Below are 20,075 nucleotides of genomic sequence, written 5' to 3' on the forward strand. Positions count from 1 at the left end.
AAAATCAAAAAATAATAAATTGTTGATTTTCTTATTAAAGCCGGAATCAAATTGTTTTAGATCTATAATGATAAACCTCTGGGAGGTTTCTGTTTCGAAATCAAGGCCAAAAATTATGTAATCACTGTGTGATCTGAGGATGAGATAACCTCGAACATATCTAGAGGGTCGAATTTTAGGATCACGTGACTCACTCGACATCTCATATCCACCATGGATTGAACTTCAACCAATGGATAAGCCCCAATGCAAATTCTTATCTCAACTGCTTAGCGTATAAAAATAATTTTCAATCGCTTTCGTCAAGTTTGACTTCGCATCCATATCAATCTCACTGCACGAAATCACAATCGACATACAAAATGGGTTCTACGACCGATTACCAAAGTGATGTAGAGGTGGAGGTGGACGAGAATAAGCACTTGACTTTACCAAATGTTGGAGATGCGTCGTCGGTCGAAAAGTTCTCAGAACTTAACCTTTCTGATAAAACCATGAAGGCCCTCGTCGAAGACATGAAATTTGAGACGATGACCGAAATTCAACGAAGAGGTATCCCACCACTATTGGCAGGAAGAGATGTTCTCGGTGCTGCAAAGACGGGTTCTGGAAAAACATTGGCGTTCTTAATTCCCGCGGTTGAGATGTTACATTCTTTGCGATTCAAACCAAGAAATGGTACCGGTGTTATCGTCGTCTCACCTACGAGAGAATTGGCATTGCAAATCTTTGGAGTCGCGAGGGAAATCATGGCTCACCATTCGCAAACGTATGGTATTGTTATGGGTGGCGCAAATCGAAGAGCAGAGGCGGAGAAATTGGCAAAGGGAGTCAATCTTTTGATTGCTACACCAGGACGACTTCTCGATCACTTACAGAATACACAAGGATTTGTTTTCAAGAACTTGAAGGCATTGGTTATCGATGAGGCAGACAGAATTCTGGAAGCTGGTTTCGAAGATGAGATGAAGCAAATCGTTAAGGTTTTACCAAAGGATGATCGTCAAACCATGCTCTTTTCCGCAACACAAACTACCAAAGTCGAAGATCTCGCTCGAATTTCCCTTCGTCCAGGACCTCTTTACATCAATGTCGATAATAAGAAGGAACACAGTACAGTTGAAGGTCTCGAACAAGGTTACGTCGTATGCGATTCCGATAAACGATTCCTCTTACTCTTCTCTTTCCTTAAGCGCAACCTGAAGAAGAAGATCATTGTCTTTTTCTCCAGTTGCGCTTGTGTCAAATATCATGCCGAACTTCTCAATTATATCGATTTGCCAGTTCTTGACTTGCATGGCAAACAGAAGCAACAAAAACGTACAAATACCTTTTTTGAATTCTGTAATGCTAAACAAGGCACACTTATCTGCACAGATGTTGCAGCTAGAGGTCTTGATGTAAGTTCTCTCATCCAATTCATTTTCAATCGACGAAGCTAATATTCTTTCAACAGATTCCTGATGTGGACTGGGTAATTCAATTCGATCCTCCCGATGACCCAACAGATTATATTCACCGTGTCGGTCGAACTGCTAGAGGTAGCGACGGAAAGGGACGTTCCCTTCTCTTCCTTCAACCATCTGAAGTCGGTTTCCTTACTCATCTCAAGACTGCCCGTATTCCCGTTGTCGAATTCGAATTCCCAGTATCAAAAATTGTCAATATCCAGAGTCAACTCTCAAAATTAATCGCACAAAACTACTATTTAAATAAGAGCGCCAAGGAAGGTTACAAGAGTTATCTTCAAGCCTACGCAAGTCACTCCCTCCGCAGTGTCTTTGATGTTGGAAAGTTGGATTTGATCAAGGTCGCTAAGAGTTTTGGATTCGATGCCCCTCCCAGAGTCGACATCAACATCTCGGCTGGAATGAAGGATACCGCGCAGAAGAAGAGACCTTATGGAAGTCAACCCAAACAAGGAGGTACATATAAGAAGAGGAAGTTTTAGGCGGTGCGATATGGAGAAGCTGGATGCATTATTTTATTGTAGGCAAGGTGTTACTTGGGTGGGAAAATTATGTGGGCTTTACTTTTTTTGGGCTTTAAGGAGGGGTTTTATATCGAATAATTCTTGATATTGATACAATTTTTTGTTTACGCTGGTGATTTGGATCTTCTTGGTGTCTGATTTGGTTTGTGAATTGTGAATTGTGAGTTGTGAAAGCTGTGAATTGAGGAGAGAGAGAGGAGGGAGGGAGAGACATGTGTAGAGAGAAAGAGCGGGGTTGGGGGGGGGGGGAAGGGAGAGAGATGTGTAGAGATATAATTATAATCTATTTGTTTATACCCATCTACCTATTTACCTAGGTACATACTTATATCTCGTAGTCAGCAGATCGAATATAATACTCAGGCTCTATCGTACGTAGGAGAAAAAACAGATCGTAATCACTTATTAAAATCTTTATGAAAATCTTTTGATTAGGTAGGTAGGTACCTAATTAAATCATAAATTGATTGTAAATATAATTATTAAATTTGGGAAATAGGATTTAATTCTTGTGTTTTGATTATATTGATAATTATTCAAGAAATATGGTTTGTTTCAAGAAAAGAATTGCATTAGTAGACGAAAGTGAGGTTGTAGGGTCATAGAGTAATCCTTCGCATAGATATACTACAGAAAAGTCATTATAATATAGTGTCGCTAGCAAAGAAAAGAAGGGGGAGGTTCTATATAACACTTTACAAAATATAATAAAGGTTAAATAAAAACTGACTGTCTTTTCTAAACTATATAAAAAAGAATTATAAATGTTAGCTACAAGAAAGGGCTACGTAACTAGTACAAAGTTTCGCTCACAATAGTCGGAAAAGTGTTTCGGTTGTCGTACTGGTGTACCTAGGTTATACATATAGCCAATCCCGTATTTTTCCGTGGTAAGGTTGAGATAGCCGAGTTGTGGGGGGGTTTGTTGTAGAGAGCTTTGTGACTCCTTTATTTGTTGGTGTAACTTTGATTGAATTGATTGATTGGAAAAACATAATTAAGATTCCTTACCTATTTAATTACCTACATATCTATCTACCTACCTACTAGTAATAGCTGGCGACTTTTATATTATCATTCATTTACTCTTCTGGTTTAGTAACCCTAAGGATGGCAAGTATTACAAGAGGAAAGTTGTCGATGTCGATGTCGATGTCGATGAAATCGTTAGGTCGATTAAGAGGGCTGGGGGGGTATGCATGGGTGGGAGGGAATGCGAGATGTTTTTCGGTGGGCTCGAGGAGGGATACGGATGGGGTTTACAGGGAGTTGACGGCGATGAGGACGAGGGTGCCGTTTATTGAGGCGTGGAGGAGGGAGGAGGAGAAGAGGGCGGGGAGGGAGGGAGAGGGGGAGATGGAGAAGGGGGGTGAGATACAGAAGGTGGTAAAGGGAGGAGGGGGGGAGGGATTGGAAACGAAGAGGATGAGAGATAGTTTTCATAGGGTGGTGAGTGTCTTTTTTTTGTTGTTGTTGTCGTGTATGTTTTTGGGGGAATTTAGGGGGTGGAGAGTGGGGGGTTTGGTGGTTTGGTGGTGCGGAGACGGGATTGAGTTTGGAAAAAGAAGGAGAAGAAGAGAGGAGAGAAGAGGAGAGAAGAGGAGAGAAGAAGGTGTGGGGTCATGTGATGTGTGATATCTGATATCAAAGAAGGAGATTGATAATTTCGGGTTCTTGGGGATCTTATTTTCTTCACAACAAGAAATCATGGAGTAGGGGGAGATAAGTAGAGGGCGAGGTGCTAACGATATGTGTATTTTTATGTAGATTTTACCTTTGGCAAGCGATCCTTGGCTTTTGGATAATTATATCACGGCGAGTGGACATATTAGATTGGGTGCTATCTTTATGGTGAGTTTTTTTCTTTTTTTTTTTTTTTGTTTTCTGTTTGCTGTGATGGGAGGGAAGATGGAGAGGAGTTGGAAAGAGTCTTATAAGAAGTTTGTGAGAACTCATGAAGAGCGAGGAGATGAGATCCGTGAAAGGAAGGGAGAATAAACTATATGCTAACACCCACACCAGGATCTCGATGCCCTCGCCGGAGTGATCTCCTACAAACATACTGGCGATCGCGTCATGACCGTCACCGCTGCTGTCGATCGTATCACGCTCTCTCGACCCCTTCTCGAAATCTGCGATCTCGAATTATCCGGTCAAGTGACCTTTGCCACCGGACGCTCCAGCATGGAAGTCTCGCTACAAGTGTGCAAAGTTCCGTCTGCGGGACAGGAAAATCAACCGAGGAGGAAAGAAGATGTTTTCATGGAATGTGCGTTCACGATGGTGTCGCTCGATCCGGTTACGAAGAAAGCGGTGAGGATTGCGGGGGTGCGGCCGGAGGGGGAAGTGGAGGAAGCTTGGTTTGAGAGGGGGAGGAAGAGTTATGATAAGAAGAAGAGAGAAATGGGAAGGGGATTGAGGAGTATGGAGCCGGATGATGAGGAGAGTGATTTGATTCATAGGTTGTGGTTGAAGACGTTAGATTATCATGGTATGTTGGATTTGTGTCTTCTTTCTTTTCTTTCCTTTTGCTTTTGGTGTTGAAGGATTCTGTTTGGATCTTGGGTAGGTGGGGTGAGGAACGAAGATGGAAGATTCGTGGTTGCATGATATTTCATTTCGATGGCTTGTTATGAATGAGCAAGGAAGGAAAATTCCTTTGATCTTGTTATACTTCGATTGGATTACCCCAGCCATTTTCCACCAACCCCTTCACCTTCTACCTCCTCTACTCCGTCACTCACACCAAACTAAACTAACCACCACTAACCGCCTCTAGACCCCAACACCCCCTCCCTCCTCCCCAAAACCTGCACCCGCATGGCCAACTCCACCATCCAATCCGTGCAAATTATGCAGCCTCAATACCGCAACCGCCACAATTTCATGATCTTCGGCGGTTTCCTTCTCAAATCCACCTTTGAACTTGCTTTTACCTGTGCATCGGCTATATCGCATTCGCGACCTATTTTCCTAGGTCTGGATCCAAGTACATTTGAGAATCCCGTGCCAGTAGGTAGTGTGCTGTATGTGAGCGCTACGCTTGCATATGGGGATCGGCCGCTGGTTAGTGGGGAGGGGGATGCAGATACGGAGACGGATATGGACATAGAGAGTAATTATGGAGAGGGAGGGAAAGTCAAAGGAAAGAAAACGAGGGTGCAGATTAGAGTCGACACGAAGGTTAAAAATGTTGAACATGGCGAGACGAAACCGACGGGACAGTTTAATTATACGTTTGAGGTGGAGGGGGAGGTGCAGGTTTTGCCGGAGAGTTATAGGGAGTTTATGGTTTATTTAGATGCGAGAAGGAGGAGTAGGGGGAGGGTTGGGGAGGGAGAAGGGGAGGGGGTACAAGGTGGGAATGCTAATGGGGGACTGGGAAAAGATGTGCTTGGGGCGGGCGGAGATGGGGGTTTGAAAGTTCTGTAAGGGGTGAGAAGGGGAAGGTGTAGTTGGTGATGGTGATGATTATTTGTAGGTAGGAAGTGAATTTTTTATTTTTTATTTTAGACATATAAAGATGTGTAAATGTAAATTTCGATTCAAAAGACAATTTATAGTACTAATCGATAGATACCTTTAAAGGAATACAGAGAGTCGATTACTTATTATTTACTACACGGGGATTTCCGTGAAATTATAATAGTACTCTTTGTAAAATCTCAGAGAGGAATATAGAAAGAGAGATTATCTTTTAGTTTCTTCTAATTTAATCCAATAAAAAGTTTATTAGTTTACTTTATAGGAATAATGATTTATAGAAATGAATAGTTTCTTTAACATATAAAGCTTGATACTTAAGTCAAATAGTAATTCTTTTGTTTAGTTACAACTGTCCTGATTTCAATCTACTACTTGTCGCTCTTAATATGAATCATTGCACGTGACTCCCGAAGGCACGTCGCAACGCTGTCTTGGATGACCCAAATCCAACTGTCAAATCATTAAAGCTGCATGGTGCATTACTCTGCTTCAAATGAAAAACACCAATACCTGTGTGGTGTGGTCCTAGCCTGATTCTGAAGGTTCCATAAAGCCTTTCACATCCAAAGAATATTTGTTGTTCTCGTCCATTTGCAGCCGCCCAGTCACCTGCAGCGATAATCCCTCTGGATGAGAGACTACTGTCTGATGTAACCGGGTATACGCGCTGGCTTCTTCTTTGGTAAGTGGCTTGGGTACCTTTGCCACGTTATCCCATTCGAGCTTGCTGTCTGCCAGGAACTGATTAAGGACCACTTCAGATCGAGTCGATGTACCAGATAATGTTAGTTGTCTGCCATTCATGGTAACCACACCCGTAAGTGTCATCTCAATGCCACGCATATTATACGTGCCCCCGTCGATCTCGAAGAGCTCCTTCCGCCATACGTTGATATCGGGCAGAATATCATCGTGGAGGTAAACAAAGGCAACAGAGATGGTTGCATTTGGTCTGGGAAGGACGGTCTTGATATCTTTGATACTGTTTAGTGCTTCGTATGCTCCACCCCAGCAAGCACCGAGACCGTAGGGACAAGTGGGGGTAAGACCAACAATGACAGGTGGCCCGTCCTGTTCTGAGACGACCTTCTGATTGCGCATCTCGAGGGACACGCCGATGTTTTTCTCCAAAATAGCATTTTGTGTTGATAACTCAGGAGGCAGTTGTGGTTGTACGGGTATCACAACGTCCGGTCTGAGCAGCATGATAGGTGCCACTGCTGGTACGCCTTCTTCGCTCACAAGGAAAAGCATGTAATGACCTGGTGGAGCCAAAAAATGATTCTTTGGTGCTTCTATGGTGACCTCTGTCCCACTGATTGTAAAGTTCAAGAATTGGAATGATTGGTTCATATTGTGTGAATGAGTGACAGATCCAAGTCGTGTCCAGCTCACCTTGCCAATCACATCGTGTTCGCCGACTGTGACTTTGAATTTCTGGCCATAGTCGACAACCTCTGGTGGTTCACTAATGGTCGGTCGTTCGCCTTTGAACAAATAAGGTGGGCTGAATATCTGGGCGGTGGTTAGAGTGTGCTCAGGCTCGTTGGGTCTCTTTTGATTGTCCGGATCGTATTCCCCACCACCAGCTGAAAGAACTGTGCCATCGGGTAGTAGTAGTGCGGTGTGGTGGTAGCAACGATCATCGTCCTCCGGGGCCATCGTAGACCACTTTGTGGTAGCAGGATCCCACAGCTCAGGCTCATGGACAGGCTGACCCGGAGACAAGTCATTAAAGCCTAACCCTTTGGTTCCTCCAGTCACAAGCACACTGCCATCGGGCAACGTGGTAGCAAAGGAATGTCGGCGCCCATGACCGATTTCAGTCGTATATTTCCAGTGTGGTTTTGGCTCGTTCAGATCAATGATCTCTGCAGCGTTGGTGGGAGTAACAGCATCACCACCTCCACCACCAACGTAGAGAATCTTGCCACTATCATACATAGTTGAAGCGGCGTACTCGCGCTGGCCCGCATTGCGGAATGGCGAATCGGTATCGCTCGACCATTCACCATGGCCACCATGAGCATTCAAATCGAGAAAACGAGAGCTTCGCAATGGGCCCGCCATGAATATTCTCCCGTCTGGAACGTGGTAAAGCCGTGGGTAAAGAGCGAAAATATCAACGAGAGGCGTTTGGACTATGCCCCATGTACTTGAATGTGAGTCCCAGATCTGGGGGACCAGGTTGATCACAGGGTTTGTGACATCTTGCGAGCTACCCGACACAACAAGGCCTCTACCATCAGACAAAGTTATAGCAGAGGGATACCAGCGACCTGCAGCCATCATAGGCATTACCGTCCACTGATCTTGGAAGGGATCGTAAACACAAGCTTGGTCTTCCCCGAAGCCATCCAGCACATGTCCACCGAAGATAATCAGGGTACCGTCTGGTTGGAACGTGTGCCCGGAACAGAAGAGATTCACGGAAAGCTCGTCTTCGTTCATCGGGTCATGAGCAGTGCGTTTACTCTCTAGGGTGTCGACATCCAAGATGTAGACGTGGGTTTTGTGCTCATTGAGCGTCCAATAATCCATGCTGTGCACAGCAGAGCGTCGACCCCAGTAAAGTACCTTGCCAGTCGGTAGTAGGTGAAGATGAATAGCGCAATTTCCAAGTTGGAATTTTGGTGCCCATTCTCCGTGGACGGTCTTGTCGCTCATGTTTGCTTCGAAGGGTTGAGGCCTGGGGGTGTGAGAACGATGTATTGGCGGCACTCGAGTAGTGAGTGTGGTAAAATGACTAGGAACTTGACTTGAGGAGCTCGTAAGAATCTACGGCGTAAAGAAGAGGAGATGGTCTGTATGATAAATGAACCTTTATGTCCATTTTCATGACTTCTTCGCTTACATTTCGGCTCTCCTCTTTCAGCTTCTAAAACTCTCCTTCCGCGGTAGAGAACGGCTCGTATCGAGCGCGAGAAGCGGATTGGATCAAGTGTGAAGTGAAGATTGGCTTGGATCGAGTGACCAAATTGCTTTTGGGACACAGCCATTGAGATACCCTAGGTTGACTGACTTGTGAAGCGGGGAAGCGTTGTAATGGCGCTGCAGATTGCATTGTACTATATGCATGCTTTTTCTCATGAGCGACTTTCTCATAGACGCTTTGGTTCATTTTCGCTTTAACTGAGTATGAAAGCGTATGTTGCATCAGATATGCAATGCAAAAGGACTTTTTGGTATAAACTCATTATTGTAAATATGATTAAAATAATTGCATATGAAAAAGGTGCGATAAGTATAAGCCAATAAGATCATTTATTGTTAGACTAGTTGTTGCTGACATTTCTTTGCTACTACATGGCGCAACGGTACTGTAACTTTAGGCTCGGCTCCAGGTCAGCCAGTACCTCTCTTGTATGCTGTGTTGTTCAGCTTGTCCCATATGCAGGGCTTTGGTAGAATTACCACAATTGATTTGACAATAACGTTGGTGTAGCGTACAACCATTAATTCCAAGCTTGTACGGGTATAGTGTAATGATTGATGATTTGGCTTACCCCGCATTCGATAGCAATTGAGATACTACGATTATTATCAGTATGAGATTTAGATGCTTAGATCTGAGGCTATTCGTCGTTTACTCTGCAGAAGGGTCCGACGACCCCTAGCTTAGATTTAGACCCCTTTTCACGGAGTTCTACTCTCGATGAATGCCACGATATTGAGAATAGAAACCGCCTACTTTCCGATATTCTAGTTCTTCAGATAAATCAGATCAATACATTTTTATCTCATGATCTTACAATTAGTAAAACGATCATTGGCGAAATGCTCTGACATTCTAGCCAAGGTCAAACACATTATCAGGTAGTATCATGTTCGCCACGTCTTTAGAGATAATTAATATCTGATTCATGTTATCTAACCATTTACACTGCTATCTCGACTTACGAGTTGGGTGAAAGGTACTGCGGGGTAATTTTTTGAGAGCTGAAAATCGTGGATAGGAAGTTGGGCGCGCAACTGGTAAGCTGATCAGGCCTTCAGCTTGATGCATAATATTTCAATAGCTTCATGCGATGGGACAGATATGATTGATATGATATTAAATGGGAGAAATGGTTCATGCACAGGATCGAAGCTGAGGCATCTGCATGGTATCTCAGCTTCATGTACATACAACTCACTCATCAATTCGGAATTCCAAGATTGGATAGTCGAGTCCGTACGTAAGGATAGGCTGCTCGCCTACCAACCGGGTGGATTGGGGCACCCATTTGGTGGTCACGGGCCCTTTTAGAGTATGTGGGGTAGGCTGAAGAGATGTAACTACCCACCCATAGGTACCCGTTGAGCAGCCGAGTCCCGTTCCGATAAAGGGGAAATGGAGTCAATATATATATACTGATACCAAGCTTGTTTATTTGCTCCTTCCTGATATCATTCATATACCTTTTTGTTCCCTCTTCAATTTTTGTATCAAATTCTCTACAAGCATAGCACTCAAAATGCACGAGAACACCAATTTTCTCAATGTCCCGATCTCGTTCAAGTTAACGGAAGTCGATGGTCTCACCTCACCAAAACCCAACATCGAACCTGATGTGAATAAGGGCCTTCCATCCTACACACCGATCAGTAAAGGAGCTGGCAAGAATAGTGATCCAATTCCTGGAGAACTCAATATCCTTGCGAAGCTCACTGGAGATTTCCACGGTGCTGGGTTGAACATGATCTTCCGCCCATCTTGGGGAAACAATAGAAGGAATAACGTTCTGGAGTACAACGTGACCGAAGAGGACACACAGTTCTTGAAGGACATTGGCGACATATTCAACCGAGGTCTGGGTAGGCAACGAGACGTCATTTTGAAGGGTGTTCCATACATGCAGACGATCAAGGACATGCTCAATCCCATAACAGGACAGGCTGATCGGGAGGAAGGGATTGCAATTCACTTCGAGTCAGGCATGTTCCTTAGAACTCCACCGACTGAGATCAGGCCTGAGGTCCTTCGAGGTACTATCTCGCGTCTAGCATCTATACCACACGGAACTGCCATCAACTGCCAAGGCTTCGAACCAGACATGAAGAACCCTATATCTGGTAACCCGGATATCAAACCAATCTCAGTCTTGCCATTTCCCATGGGTATGCACGGCGACGTCAACACATTCGCAGACTTTTTCCCTCAGCTGAATTTCAAGAGAAAATATGAGCTGCGTATCCCCCAAGAGATCAAGGAGGGCGACATACTCAATACACCTCTCATGCTAGATCCAAACCGGATGCTAAGAGAATTCAATGAAAACAGCACGAAGAAAAAAATCCGAGAACACCTTTTCTTCACAATCCATTCCGATCCCGTAGTTTCTAAGATCCCCGGAGGTGGCACAGCAAACATTGCTTTCCTGCAAGGTTCAGGTATTCGTGATGGTCGCCAAAATCCAGGCCCTAATGCCCATGGCGTCAACGTCGGATGTGATTATTGGATTTCAACCGTTGAATACGATGTTCTGCTACCGGAGGGTAATTTCTCTGGGGACAAGAAAGAGACAAGAGTTGTTGAGTCTGAAGCACGGAAAGAGGAGAAAGCAGCTGGCAAGATAGTGGTTTCTCCTTCTTTCGAATTGAAGCTGGACAGGGTGATACCACCAAACACGACTGTGAAGCTCGATGCTACCCAAATTCAATACTCACAGAACGTCACATTGGACTTTGATGAGATGGGTTGGCCACACATCTCGGTGGCTACATTGTCGCCAAAGAATCCAGTGCCGATTGAGGCTTCTCAGATTATCTTCTGAAGTAGCATATAATATAATGAGTTTTGTTGAAGTCCTTTCTCAAATGTGTTTTATTTTTATATCCTCTGCCTGTGAATGGTGATAGGTTCAAAGGAAGTTGCGCAAGAGGAGTGAATGAAAAACTATAAATTAGAAGGTGGTTTTATACACTCGAAGTCATTATGTGATATTGTAAACGAACTGCAGCATATGACAACCTTCTACCTCCCTCTAGAAAATCTGGATAGTTTAGGGTAATTGAGCTGAGTATGACTCAATATCAAATATTCGGTTTCATGCTTCTTGATAATTGCGACGGCGAAGGTGCTTATAAGTTAGCATCATGGAGCCTATATTTAAGCTCGGTTTTAGCGAGCGACTGCCGAATGGCGCCCCGTCAGCTTCTGTCAGGTGTGTTCTGCTACTCGAACCTTTCTCACAATCCTGTAGCAAGCAGCAGCTCTCCGCCTTCTTTTCTTTCGATTAAGTCATAAGAGGAATGGGGCAGTATTACAACATAGGAGCTTCGTGCTCGTATCTTGAAAATGAACGGACAATGTCAAAAGATGATGAAATCAGGTGGTGGACCTATTAAGAGCAAATTGTGGTGATATAGATAGAAATTGAAGTTAATAACTCTCCATTGATATTTAGGTGTTCTCGGCTAATTTTTCGGGTGTTGCATCGATTTTGATACACCTGGTGACTGAAAGAAATGATACACACAGCCAATATTGCACGTAAAGCCCTTATAGAGATGATTATTATATTGAGCAGTTAATTTAACTCAAACAAATTGTTATCGTTTTGTCTATCCCTAAGACTTCTCTCAAGTTTCTTTCTCTAACTTATATATACACAGAATAATAATGAGATAAGTCAACTACTCTACTTTCCGACCACCCCCTCTTTTCAACCATCTCAAAAACTATACCGCTTTGAGTAATTATAAAATTTACACTTTGAATAACTTAATAATACTTTAATCAATTAATTTGAAATTTTGATATTATTATAATTACAATATAAAAAATAAATATATTAAAAAAAATATCACAAAGATTTTTAGAATAATTACAAATAAAATAAATATATAAAAAGTTAATTTAAATTATAATATTCTATATATTACACTTTACAATTGAATATATAATAAAGTTTTATATTAAAAAGATATCCAAATACTTTAAAAGTTATTTCTAATTCAAAAAAATCAATTAATAAAATAAATATTAATATAAAAAGCTTTTAGTATTAATCCTATATATTATTAAATCAAAAAAATAATAAAATATCTTTTTATTATATAAAAAAAGAATCTTTTTTTGAAAATATCCTAATATTGGAATTAAGAAATAATATCAAATCGATTTTGTACAAGTTTTAGATATTATATCTAATATTATTAAAAAGTGATTCCAAAATCTTATAATTCCTGAAATTAAAATTATTAAATTAATTAATAAATAAAATATAAATAAAGTAGATATAATAGAAAATCAGGATTTTAATAAATTAATAATAGAAAACATTAATCAAAGATTTATTCAAAAAAAGCAATCTGGATCTCGAATTTGAATCTTTTTTATAAAATATATTTCAATTAATAAAAAAAGTATTATTCCCTTTATAATATATAAAAGAAAATTAATTCAATAATAATAATTTTCAATTAATTTGACTCTATTTAAGAATTGAAATTTTATTATTATAGAAAATAAATGAATTATAGATACTACAACTTTAAAATAATTAAGAAAAATCTATATCCTTTAAATTACTTTTATTTAATCAGAAAATTTAAGATTTCTTATTTTGAATGGATACAAAAACTATAAAACTATAATATTTATATTAGAATATTTCAATAATAATATATATTTCTTATTTCTTTTATTATATATATCACATGTCACGCTAAAAGTAACGCCACTAATAGCCTTAGACTAATTGGGTTTATATAGACTTAATTCTCCCGTAACATACCCCCGAGATTGCTAACTAGCTGGTTATAGGTAGTAATCTCTTTATATTAGTCTCATTGAGTTATATATACGCAAATCTTTTATTATATCCTTATACTACCAAATCTAAATTCTCTTTTTGGATACAACTAGATTTTAATAAACTATGTAAATATAGCGGGACAATAGAACAGAATCCTCAAATTAGTTTTAATAAACCAAAATCAAATAACTAATGTGGGTTTATTGAAATACTCTCTTATAAATAGATCCACCAAACCCTACAAGAGAGTATGGTAAAGTGAAGAATTATATTATTGTGTTATAAACACATATCGGGCTTATAATTATCATGCTAAAAGTGATGCTACTAATAGCCTTAGACTAATTGGGTTTATATAGGCTTAATTCTCCCGTGACATCACATATACTACAACTACTTAATTTATCTATATTCTCACTATTAAAAAATATATATTAAATTGAACTTAATAAATTAAATTTATTATCCAATTTCTTATTAATTGGAAAATACAATTTCCTTTTTTGTTATCAAAAGACTAGAATAAAAGATTTAATTATTTGAAATATTAAGTTTGAATAATAAGTTAGTAGTTTTTAATTTAAAAATATAGCTAAATCTTTTATAAATTGATTTATATTTGAAAATAATAATAAAAAGATTTTATTACTTAATCCTAAATCTAATAATGATTTTATTCTTTGATAAAAAACCCCTTAAAAAAACCAATGTTAGAAAATATAGAGATATAATAATTTAAAAAAAGAAAATCAATTTGTTAACACAAAGATTATTATTTTGTAAAATTATAAAAGGATTTGATATTAAGGATTATAAACTTTTAAAAACAGAAAATAAAATTAAAAAGCTAGAATATCAATTAAATGAAATATTATCTAGAAAAAAGCAAAAAATTGTAATATCTCCAAATTCAAAGTTTACAGGGATTAGAACTATAAGGTGTATACAAATTGAAGCAGGAGATCATAAAATTGAGGGAGATGATAGCTCTAATACTATAAAAGTGATTCTACAAGCGATTTTATTGAAGTTTAATAGTTATTGAGTTATTAAAGTTTTAAGTAACGTGGTTTATTATCGAATAAACTATATCATTGAGTAGGCTACTTTTCCCTCAATTCACATCTTCAAATCTATATTATTCAATAATCATTAAATAAATTAATTGAAATTATTAAGATTCTAATAATTTAGGATTTATTATATTATTTTGATAAATTCTTATATTATATCTAATCTTTATATATTTATTATAATATTAATTAGAAAATACTTTTCTATTAGAATTTTTTTCTTTTTAATATTTGTTATATTAAATCTAAATATTAATCTTTTATTGAGATAATATATTAAAAGTCTTTTATTTAATAAATATTTTTCTTTAATGTAATTAAGTTTTTTTGGTATATTGATATTTGTTTAATATTTTATTTGTTATTTGAAATGTATAAATCTCTATATTTAAAAGTATATTTTTATAAGCTAATCTTTTTATATTTTTAATTAGAGTTAATATAATTTCGAATATAGATATAGGGAAACTTGATTGATAATGAGTTATTCGAGATTTAATTAATATTAATTGAGAAAAAGCTTTAATTGAATTATAAGAGATTTGAGAGATTTATTGATTTAAATCGAAAAAGGGGGGAGTAGGTGTATAAATTTGAATATTTAATTTCGAAAATATAGTTTCAGAATTAAATAGAATTAAATCTATTCCTCGAAACTCTGATTTTATATTCTAAGAGATAATTGATTTTTTATATATAACTTTAAAAGCTATAAAGAATTCAATCTTTGAAATATAATTAATATATATTTTAATAAATCTATTAATTTGATTATTATATAAATATTTCAGATTATTAAAATAGTTTATATTAAGTAGTTGAATTAAATGATTTAAATGTAGTAATAGATTTAAGTATATAATATTGTTTTTTTTATAATATATTTGAAAAGCTTTTGATTTATGATTTTTATATCTATTTAATATTAATATTCGATATCTATTCTTTCTTTGATTCTTAATATACTTATCGAAATGTTTCAATTATTCTAAATCTGTTTTATTATTTGTTTATTTATTAAATATAGATTTAATAGCTTAATCTATAGGAAAATCGGTTTCGATATATCAATTAAAAAGATAAATCTATTTTTGAATTATTAGAAATAGGAGTATAATTTTATTTTTCTTATTATTATATATAATTGCTATAACCTATTTTCTATTATCTAATTGTATTATTTTGCTTCTATTATTTCATTTAATATTAATTATAATTATTCTGGAGTATATTATATTTATTATAAAACCTGTTTTATCGAAATTATAGAAATCATTATTCAAAATACTATATTTCGCTTATATATTTATAATTAATTGAAATCATTTTTTAATAAACTTAGAATCTTTATAAAAAGATTTTTGAAAATTATAAATACAATTAAAATGTATTTTTAATTCAATTCAATATTTTATGAATCAATATATTCAGAGCTTTTTAATATACTTTATACTTCTCGATTCAAGAATATAATTTGCTATATCTTCTATATTTCTTAATTTAAATAAAAAACCTTTCGAATCCATATCAAGAATATATTAAATAATCACTTTCTTTTCTAATTCTATAATATTATAATAATTCATTCAAATTTCTATATAAAATAATAAATTATTTATTTTATATTAAAGAATTATATAAGAAATATTATAAAACTTAAAAGCTTTTCAAATACTTAGTTTTTTATTTTTATAAATAATTTCGATAACAAGAAAGATTCAGGCTTTTTAATTAATTGATTTTATAATAATTGATTAATGAATCGCATATAGAAGTTGAAGATATGAATTGAGGGAAAAATAGCCCACTTAATAATATAGCCTACTCGATGATAAACCACGTTATAGATAATATGATTTTTTTAGGTGATCGGAAACAGGGGGTGGTCGGAAAGTGGGGTAGTTGACTTACATATTACAAATTAGTTGCTGGCAGCCATTACAACCTCGGACAACTTGACAGTCCACAATTGACGCATGCCGAGGATGACGAGAATATCGCCAGCCAGAGCAAATTGTACAATAGCCAAGTTGATTGGGTCTGGGGTGAAGAACTGAGCATTAAAGACACCAAGGAGCTTGCCTCCAGGGCTACGGATCATAACACCCTCACCCTCACCAGTCCAGACGCGACCTTTGTTGTCGACGCGGATTCCATCTGGGGCTTGCATGCGGGCTACGCTGAAAACGCGGCGGTTAACGGGTAGCATGTCGGCATCAAGATCGTACTTGTAAACGCCGGGAATTCCAACTTGGGCTGGAAGGCCCCAAACAGGAACATGGGGGGTTCCACCGAAATCAGTGATGTAGATGGATTTCTGGTCCACAGAGGGACGGACACCGTTTGCGACGGGAAAATCGGTTCGGCTGATAACCGGCGCAAGAATCTTGGAGATTGGGTCGAATCTCCAGAGACCTTGGGCAAGACCGTTGGTCACAGTACCAGCAGTGGAAGGCAAGACAGTGATGTACATGAATGAGCGGTTGGTCTCTGGTTGTGTGACCCAAGCGACATCGTCGATAGCGTCGAACTTTAAGCCCATATACGAATTTATAATTACCTCGGCATCACCCATGCTAGGATTGACGGTGTAAACACCACCACTGAAGTTGCGGGTTTCATCGCGGAGAGAGGTGAAGTAGACAAGACCTTGGTGATAACAACCACCGTTGGGGTTCTCAAGTGGGATGGAGGTGGTCAGGTTGCGGGTGGTTCCATTAGCCAGATCGAGAATCTCGACATGGGTTGGTCCATCGTTGATCCAAGTGGTGTACCAGACTTCATTGCGCTCTTTGAGCCAAACGCCGGCTTCACCAGCGAAGTTCAAGGCTCGCTCCTCGACGAGGTTGGCAGATGGATTCGGGCCGAGCAGGGTGAGAAACTTGTCGTCATAGGACACAAATGGGGCAGTCTTAGCAGACTGAAGGAGGGTGTTGACATTTTCGTGCGAGGTGGTGGTGCTGTTGAGGAAGCTAAAGGTTGGGTTACTCTCAAATGGCGCTGGAAGTAAGTAGGTGTAATCTATAGGGACAGAGACAACGGTGCTGCTGTTTCGCGCTGCAGATGGTAAGATGAGGGCTGCGGCAGATGCCAAGCCGACAAAGAGAGGTCGAATTAGTGACATATTAGGCGAAGAAAAGATGCTTAAAGAATGTGTGAGACGAAGACTGCCAAAAGAATAAGCAGATGAGTATTTCAAAAGCAGGATACACCAATGGAAATGCCGATACTTATAAACATTTCGTTTCTCCCACTGAGCCTTACAGAGTCTAGATCAAGAGTTCTCCGCCTCTGCCAGATTAAAACGAACCAGACATCTGGCGTAATTGCGGAGGTGCGAAGGTATCATGGCACAATGATGACACTGCTTCCTAATAACCATAATTGTGCCGATACAGAACTGCGCATGGCAGAAGAAGGCGACAATAGGACTTGTCTTTGGTGTCTCCGTAAACATCTCTGATATGAGATGTCATATCGGCTTTAGACTTTAAAATAAATCAAAGTGATAAACCCGAAAGTAAAAACTCAATTAAACCCCCCTACTCCTGAAAAGTGTCAGAGATTTCAAGGTTTTCTTCTTTGCTACATACCCATATTATTCGTTCACATAAGTGCCAAAGATCACGGTGCCTAGGCACAGGAGAGAAACACGCACCGCCGCGATTGGTGCAAATTGACGATGTTGAGCAAGTAAACTTCTATGTAAGTCAGATACAGTAGTAGTCATATCGAACACCTTTCGTTTCCTACTATCTTTTATTGACAAGAGAGCCAATTTGTCTCGTATAGCCAACACCAAACTGATAGCTATCTGGCAGCTCATCCTGTATCATTTTGCAACGGGATACATCCTTGTATATTCTCATAAATACAGTATGACGTACAATAAATGTTGAACAAGTTTACCCTTTGACAATTACACTTTTTTTATTTAACTTTGACACTATAACCAAAGAATTGCTCTTGCAAATCAAACACTCCAGGTTGAGATAGTCTACTTTTTTCGGCCGAAAAATTAACCGATATCTCTACATCGTGCACGCCCCTGTATTATGCACACCACCAGTGGGTACACAGACTCACAGAATACTTAAGAGGAAAAGCACAATTTCACACCAAAAAGAGCTATTTTGATAATTCAATTAAAATTCAAAAAATTGATATTTGACTTTGAAATTAAGAATTATTATTTTCAAATATAAGAATTTTATATAATAGAAGTTTTATTTTAAAAAAAAACAAAATTTATATTTATATAATTGATTATATGATATCTCATTAAAAGATTTGATAGGAAAATATATTATTTGATTTTTAAATTTAATATTTATTTTTAAAATTCAATTTTTATATATTATATGAATTTTATATTTATAAATTATATATCTTAATCTGAATGATATTAGATGGAATTTGGAATTTTGATTGAGTTTTGAAGTTGATAAATTTGAGTGTGAAATTGTGCTTTCCTATCACGTTGTCCTGTGAGGTCTGTGCACCCCCTGGTGCACTTTTATTTCTTTTAAAAAAGATATTCTAAATTCAATATATAATCAATTAATCATTGAGTTCATTAATAATATGATAATATACTATATTACTATTATTTCTTATAAAAATAATTAAAATATAAAAATAATCCTTATATATAATACAATTTCAATATTAAAATTATTAATAACAAAAATATTATATATTAATTATTTATTGATAAAAATAGCGAAAAGTGGATTTTCGATATCTTTTTATAAATTTGAATCTATTTAAATATAAAGAATTGAAAAACTAAGTTTTTATATTGTAAATTCGATTATTCGATCAATATATCAGTTAAGTTTTCAAAAATAATCTTTTTTAAAATAAAAATTAAATTATAAATCAAGTATTTATAATAATTTTATTATTTTATTATTGTAATATTATTCATAGAATTTATTTCAATTAGAAAAACTAAAAAGAACTATATTTATTAAATATATTACATATAATCAATTATCTAAAAAATTCTAAAAATTAAATATTAGAATTATATAATTAATAATAAATATTTCTAAAAAAGATTTTTTTTTTAAATTGTAAAAATAGAATTAATTTGAATATTAATAAAAACAGAATATATTATAATATTAATTATAATTATATTTAATCTGTAAAATTACTAGGAATATTATAAAATTTAAGGATTTTTTTTAAAAATAAATTCTTTTAAAAATAGATTTATAATACTTTTATTTTTTTTAAAAAAAATAATAGATTGATTCATCAAGAAATTAGAATACATTATTTCATTATTATTTTTTCGTTTTATATATTAATTTATAATATAATAAATTATAATTTGTAATTATTTATTATTTTTATATAATTTTATTATTATTATATTATATATTTCTAATATATTAAAGTTTAATATTCTAATTAAAAATTCAAATAATAATTCAGATTCTTAAAAATCTATAAAGAAATATTTTAAAATATTTAAAAAGATTTTTAAATTCTTTTTATTCTTTTAAATATTATATATATTTTTGAAATTATATTTAAAGCTTAATTTTTAAATTTTTCAAAATTTCAAACTTTTTTTCAATAATAATAATATAAATCAATTCGAAAAACTTATTTTTAATAATATAGATTTATTCTAATATAAATTTTTATTAGATTATTAACATCTTAGAATATTATTTTTTAAAATCAATTAATATTCTATTTAATATTTCAAATTCATCAAAAACTTATTAATATTTTGTTAATCTTCAGTTTGTTCTTTATAAATTT

At 36.3% G+C, this 20,075-nt stretch overlaps 5 protein-coding genes across 5 annotated transcripts; 3 read left to right on the forward strand and 2 right to left on the reverse strand.

Annotated features, from left to right (window-relative positions):
• Positions 1–362: 362 nt before the first annotated feature.
• On the forward strand, positions 363–1,951 carry EAE97_004140 (uncharacterized protein; the record flags this gene model as incomplete). Its single annotated transcript, XM_038874652.1, has 2 exons — positions 363–1,400; positions 1,457–1,951. 2 exons carry the CDS (start codon positions 363–365, stop codon positions 1,949–1,951), a joined length of 1,533 nt encoding a protein of 510 aa, XP_038734096.1.
• Positions 1,952–3,271: 1,320 nt separating this feature from the next.
• On the forward strand, positions 3,272–5,425 carry EAE97_004141 (uncharacterized protein; the record flags this gene model as incomplete). The annotated part of the gene is made up of 4 exons (XM_038874653.1): positions 3,272–3,442; positions 3,761–3,844; positions 4,016–4,484; positions 4,773–5,425. 4 exons carry the CDS (start codon positions 3,272–3,274, stop codon positions 5,423–5,425), a joined length of 1,377 nt encoding a protein of 458 aa, XP_038734097.1.
• A 579-nt stretch (positions 5,426–6,004) lies between these two features.
• EAE97_004142 (uncharacterized protein) lies at positions 6,005–8,146 on the reverse strand (the record flags this gene model as incomplete). Its single annotated transcript, XM_038874654.1, has 1 exon — positions 6,005–8,146. One exon carries the CDS (start codon positions 8,144–8,146, stop codon positions 6,005–6,007), a length of 2,142 nt encoding a protein of 713 aa, XP_038734098.1.
• A 1,790-nt stretch (positions 8,147–9,936) lies between these two features.
• EAE97_004143 (uncharacterized protein) lies at positions 9,937–11,235 on the forward strand (the record flags this gene model as incomplete). The annotated part of the gene is made up of 1 exon (XM_038874655.1): positions 9,937–11,235. One exon carries the CDS (start codon positions 9,937–9,939, stop codon positions 11,233–11,235), a length of 1,299 nt encoding a protein of 432 aa, XP_038734099.1.
• Positions 11,236–16,215: 4,980 nt separating this feature from the next.
• Positions 16,216–17,418, reverse strand: EAE97_004144 (uncharacterized protein; the record flags this gene model as incomplete). The annotated part of the gene is made up of 1 exon (XM_038874656.1): positions 16,216–17,418. One exon carries the CDS (start codon positions 17,416–17,418, stop codon positions 16,216–16,218), a length of 1,203 nt encoding a protein of 400 aa, XP_038734100.1.
• Positions 17,419–20,075: the final 2,657 nt, after the last annotated feature.

The sequence above is a fragment of the Botrytis byssoidea genome, assembly GCF_014898295.1.
Source record: "Botrytis byssoidea strain MUCL 94 chromosome Unknown BBYS_007, whole genome shotgun sequence".
Lineage (NCBI taxonomy): Eukaryota > Fungi > Ascomycota > Leotiomycetes > Helotiales > Sclerotiniaceae > Botrytis > Botrytis byssoidea.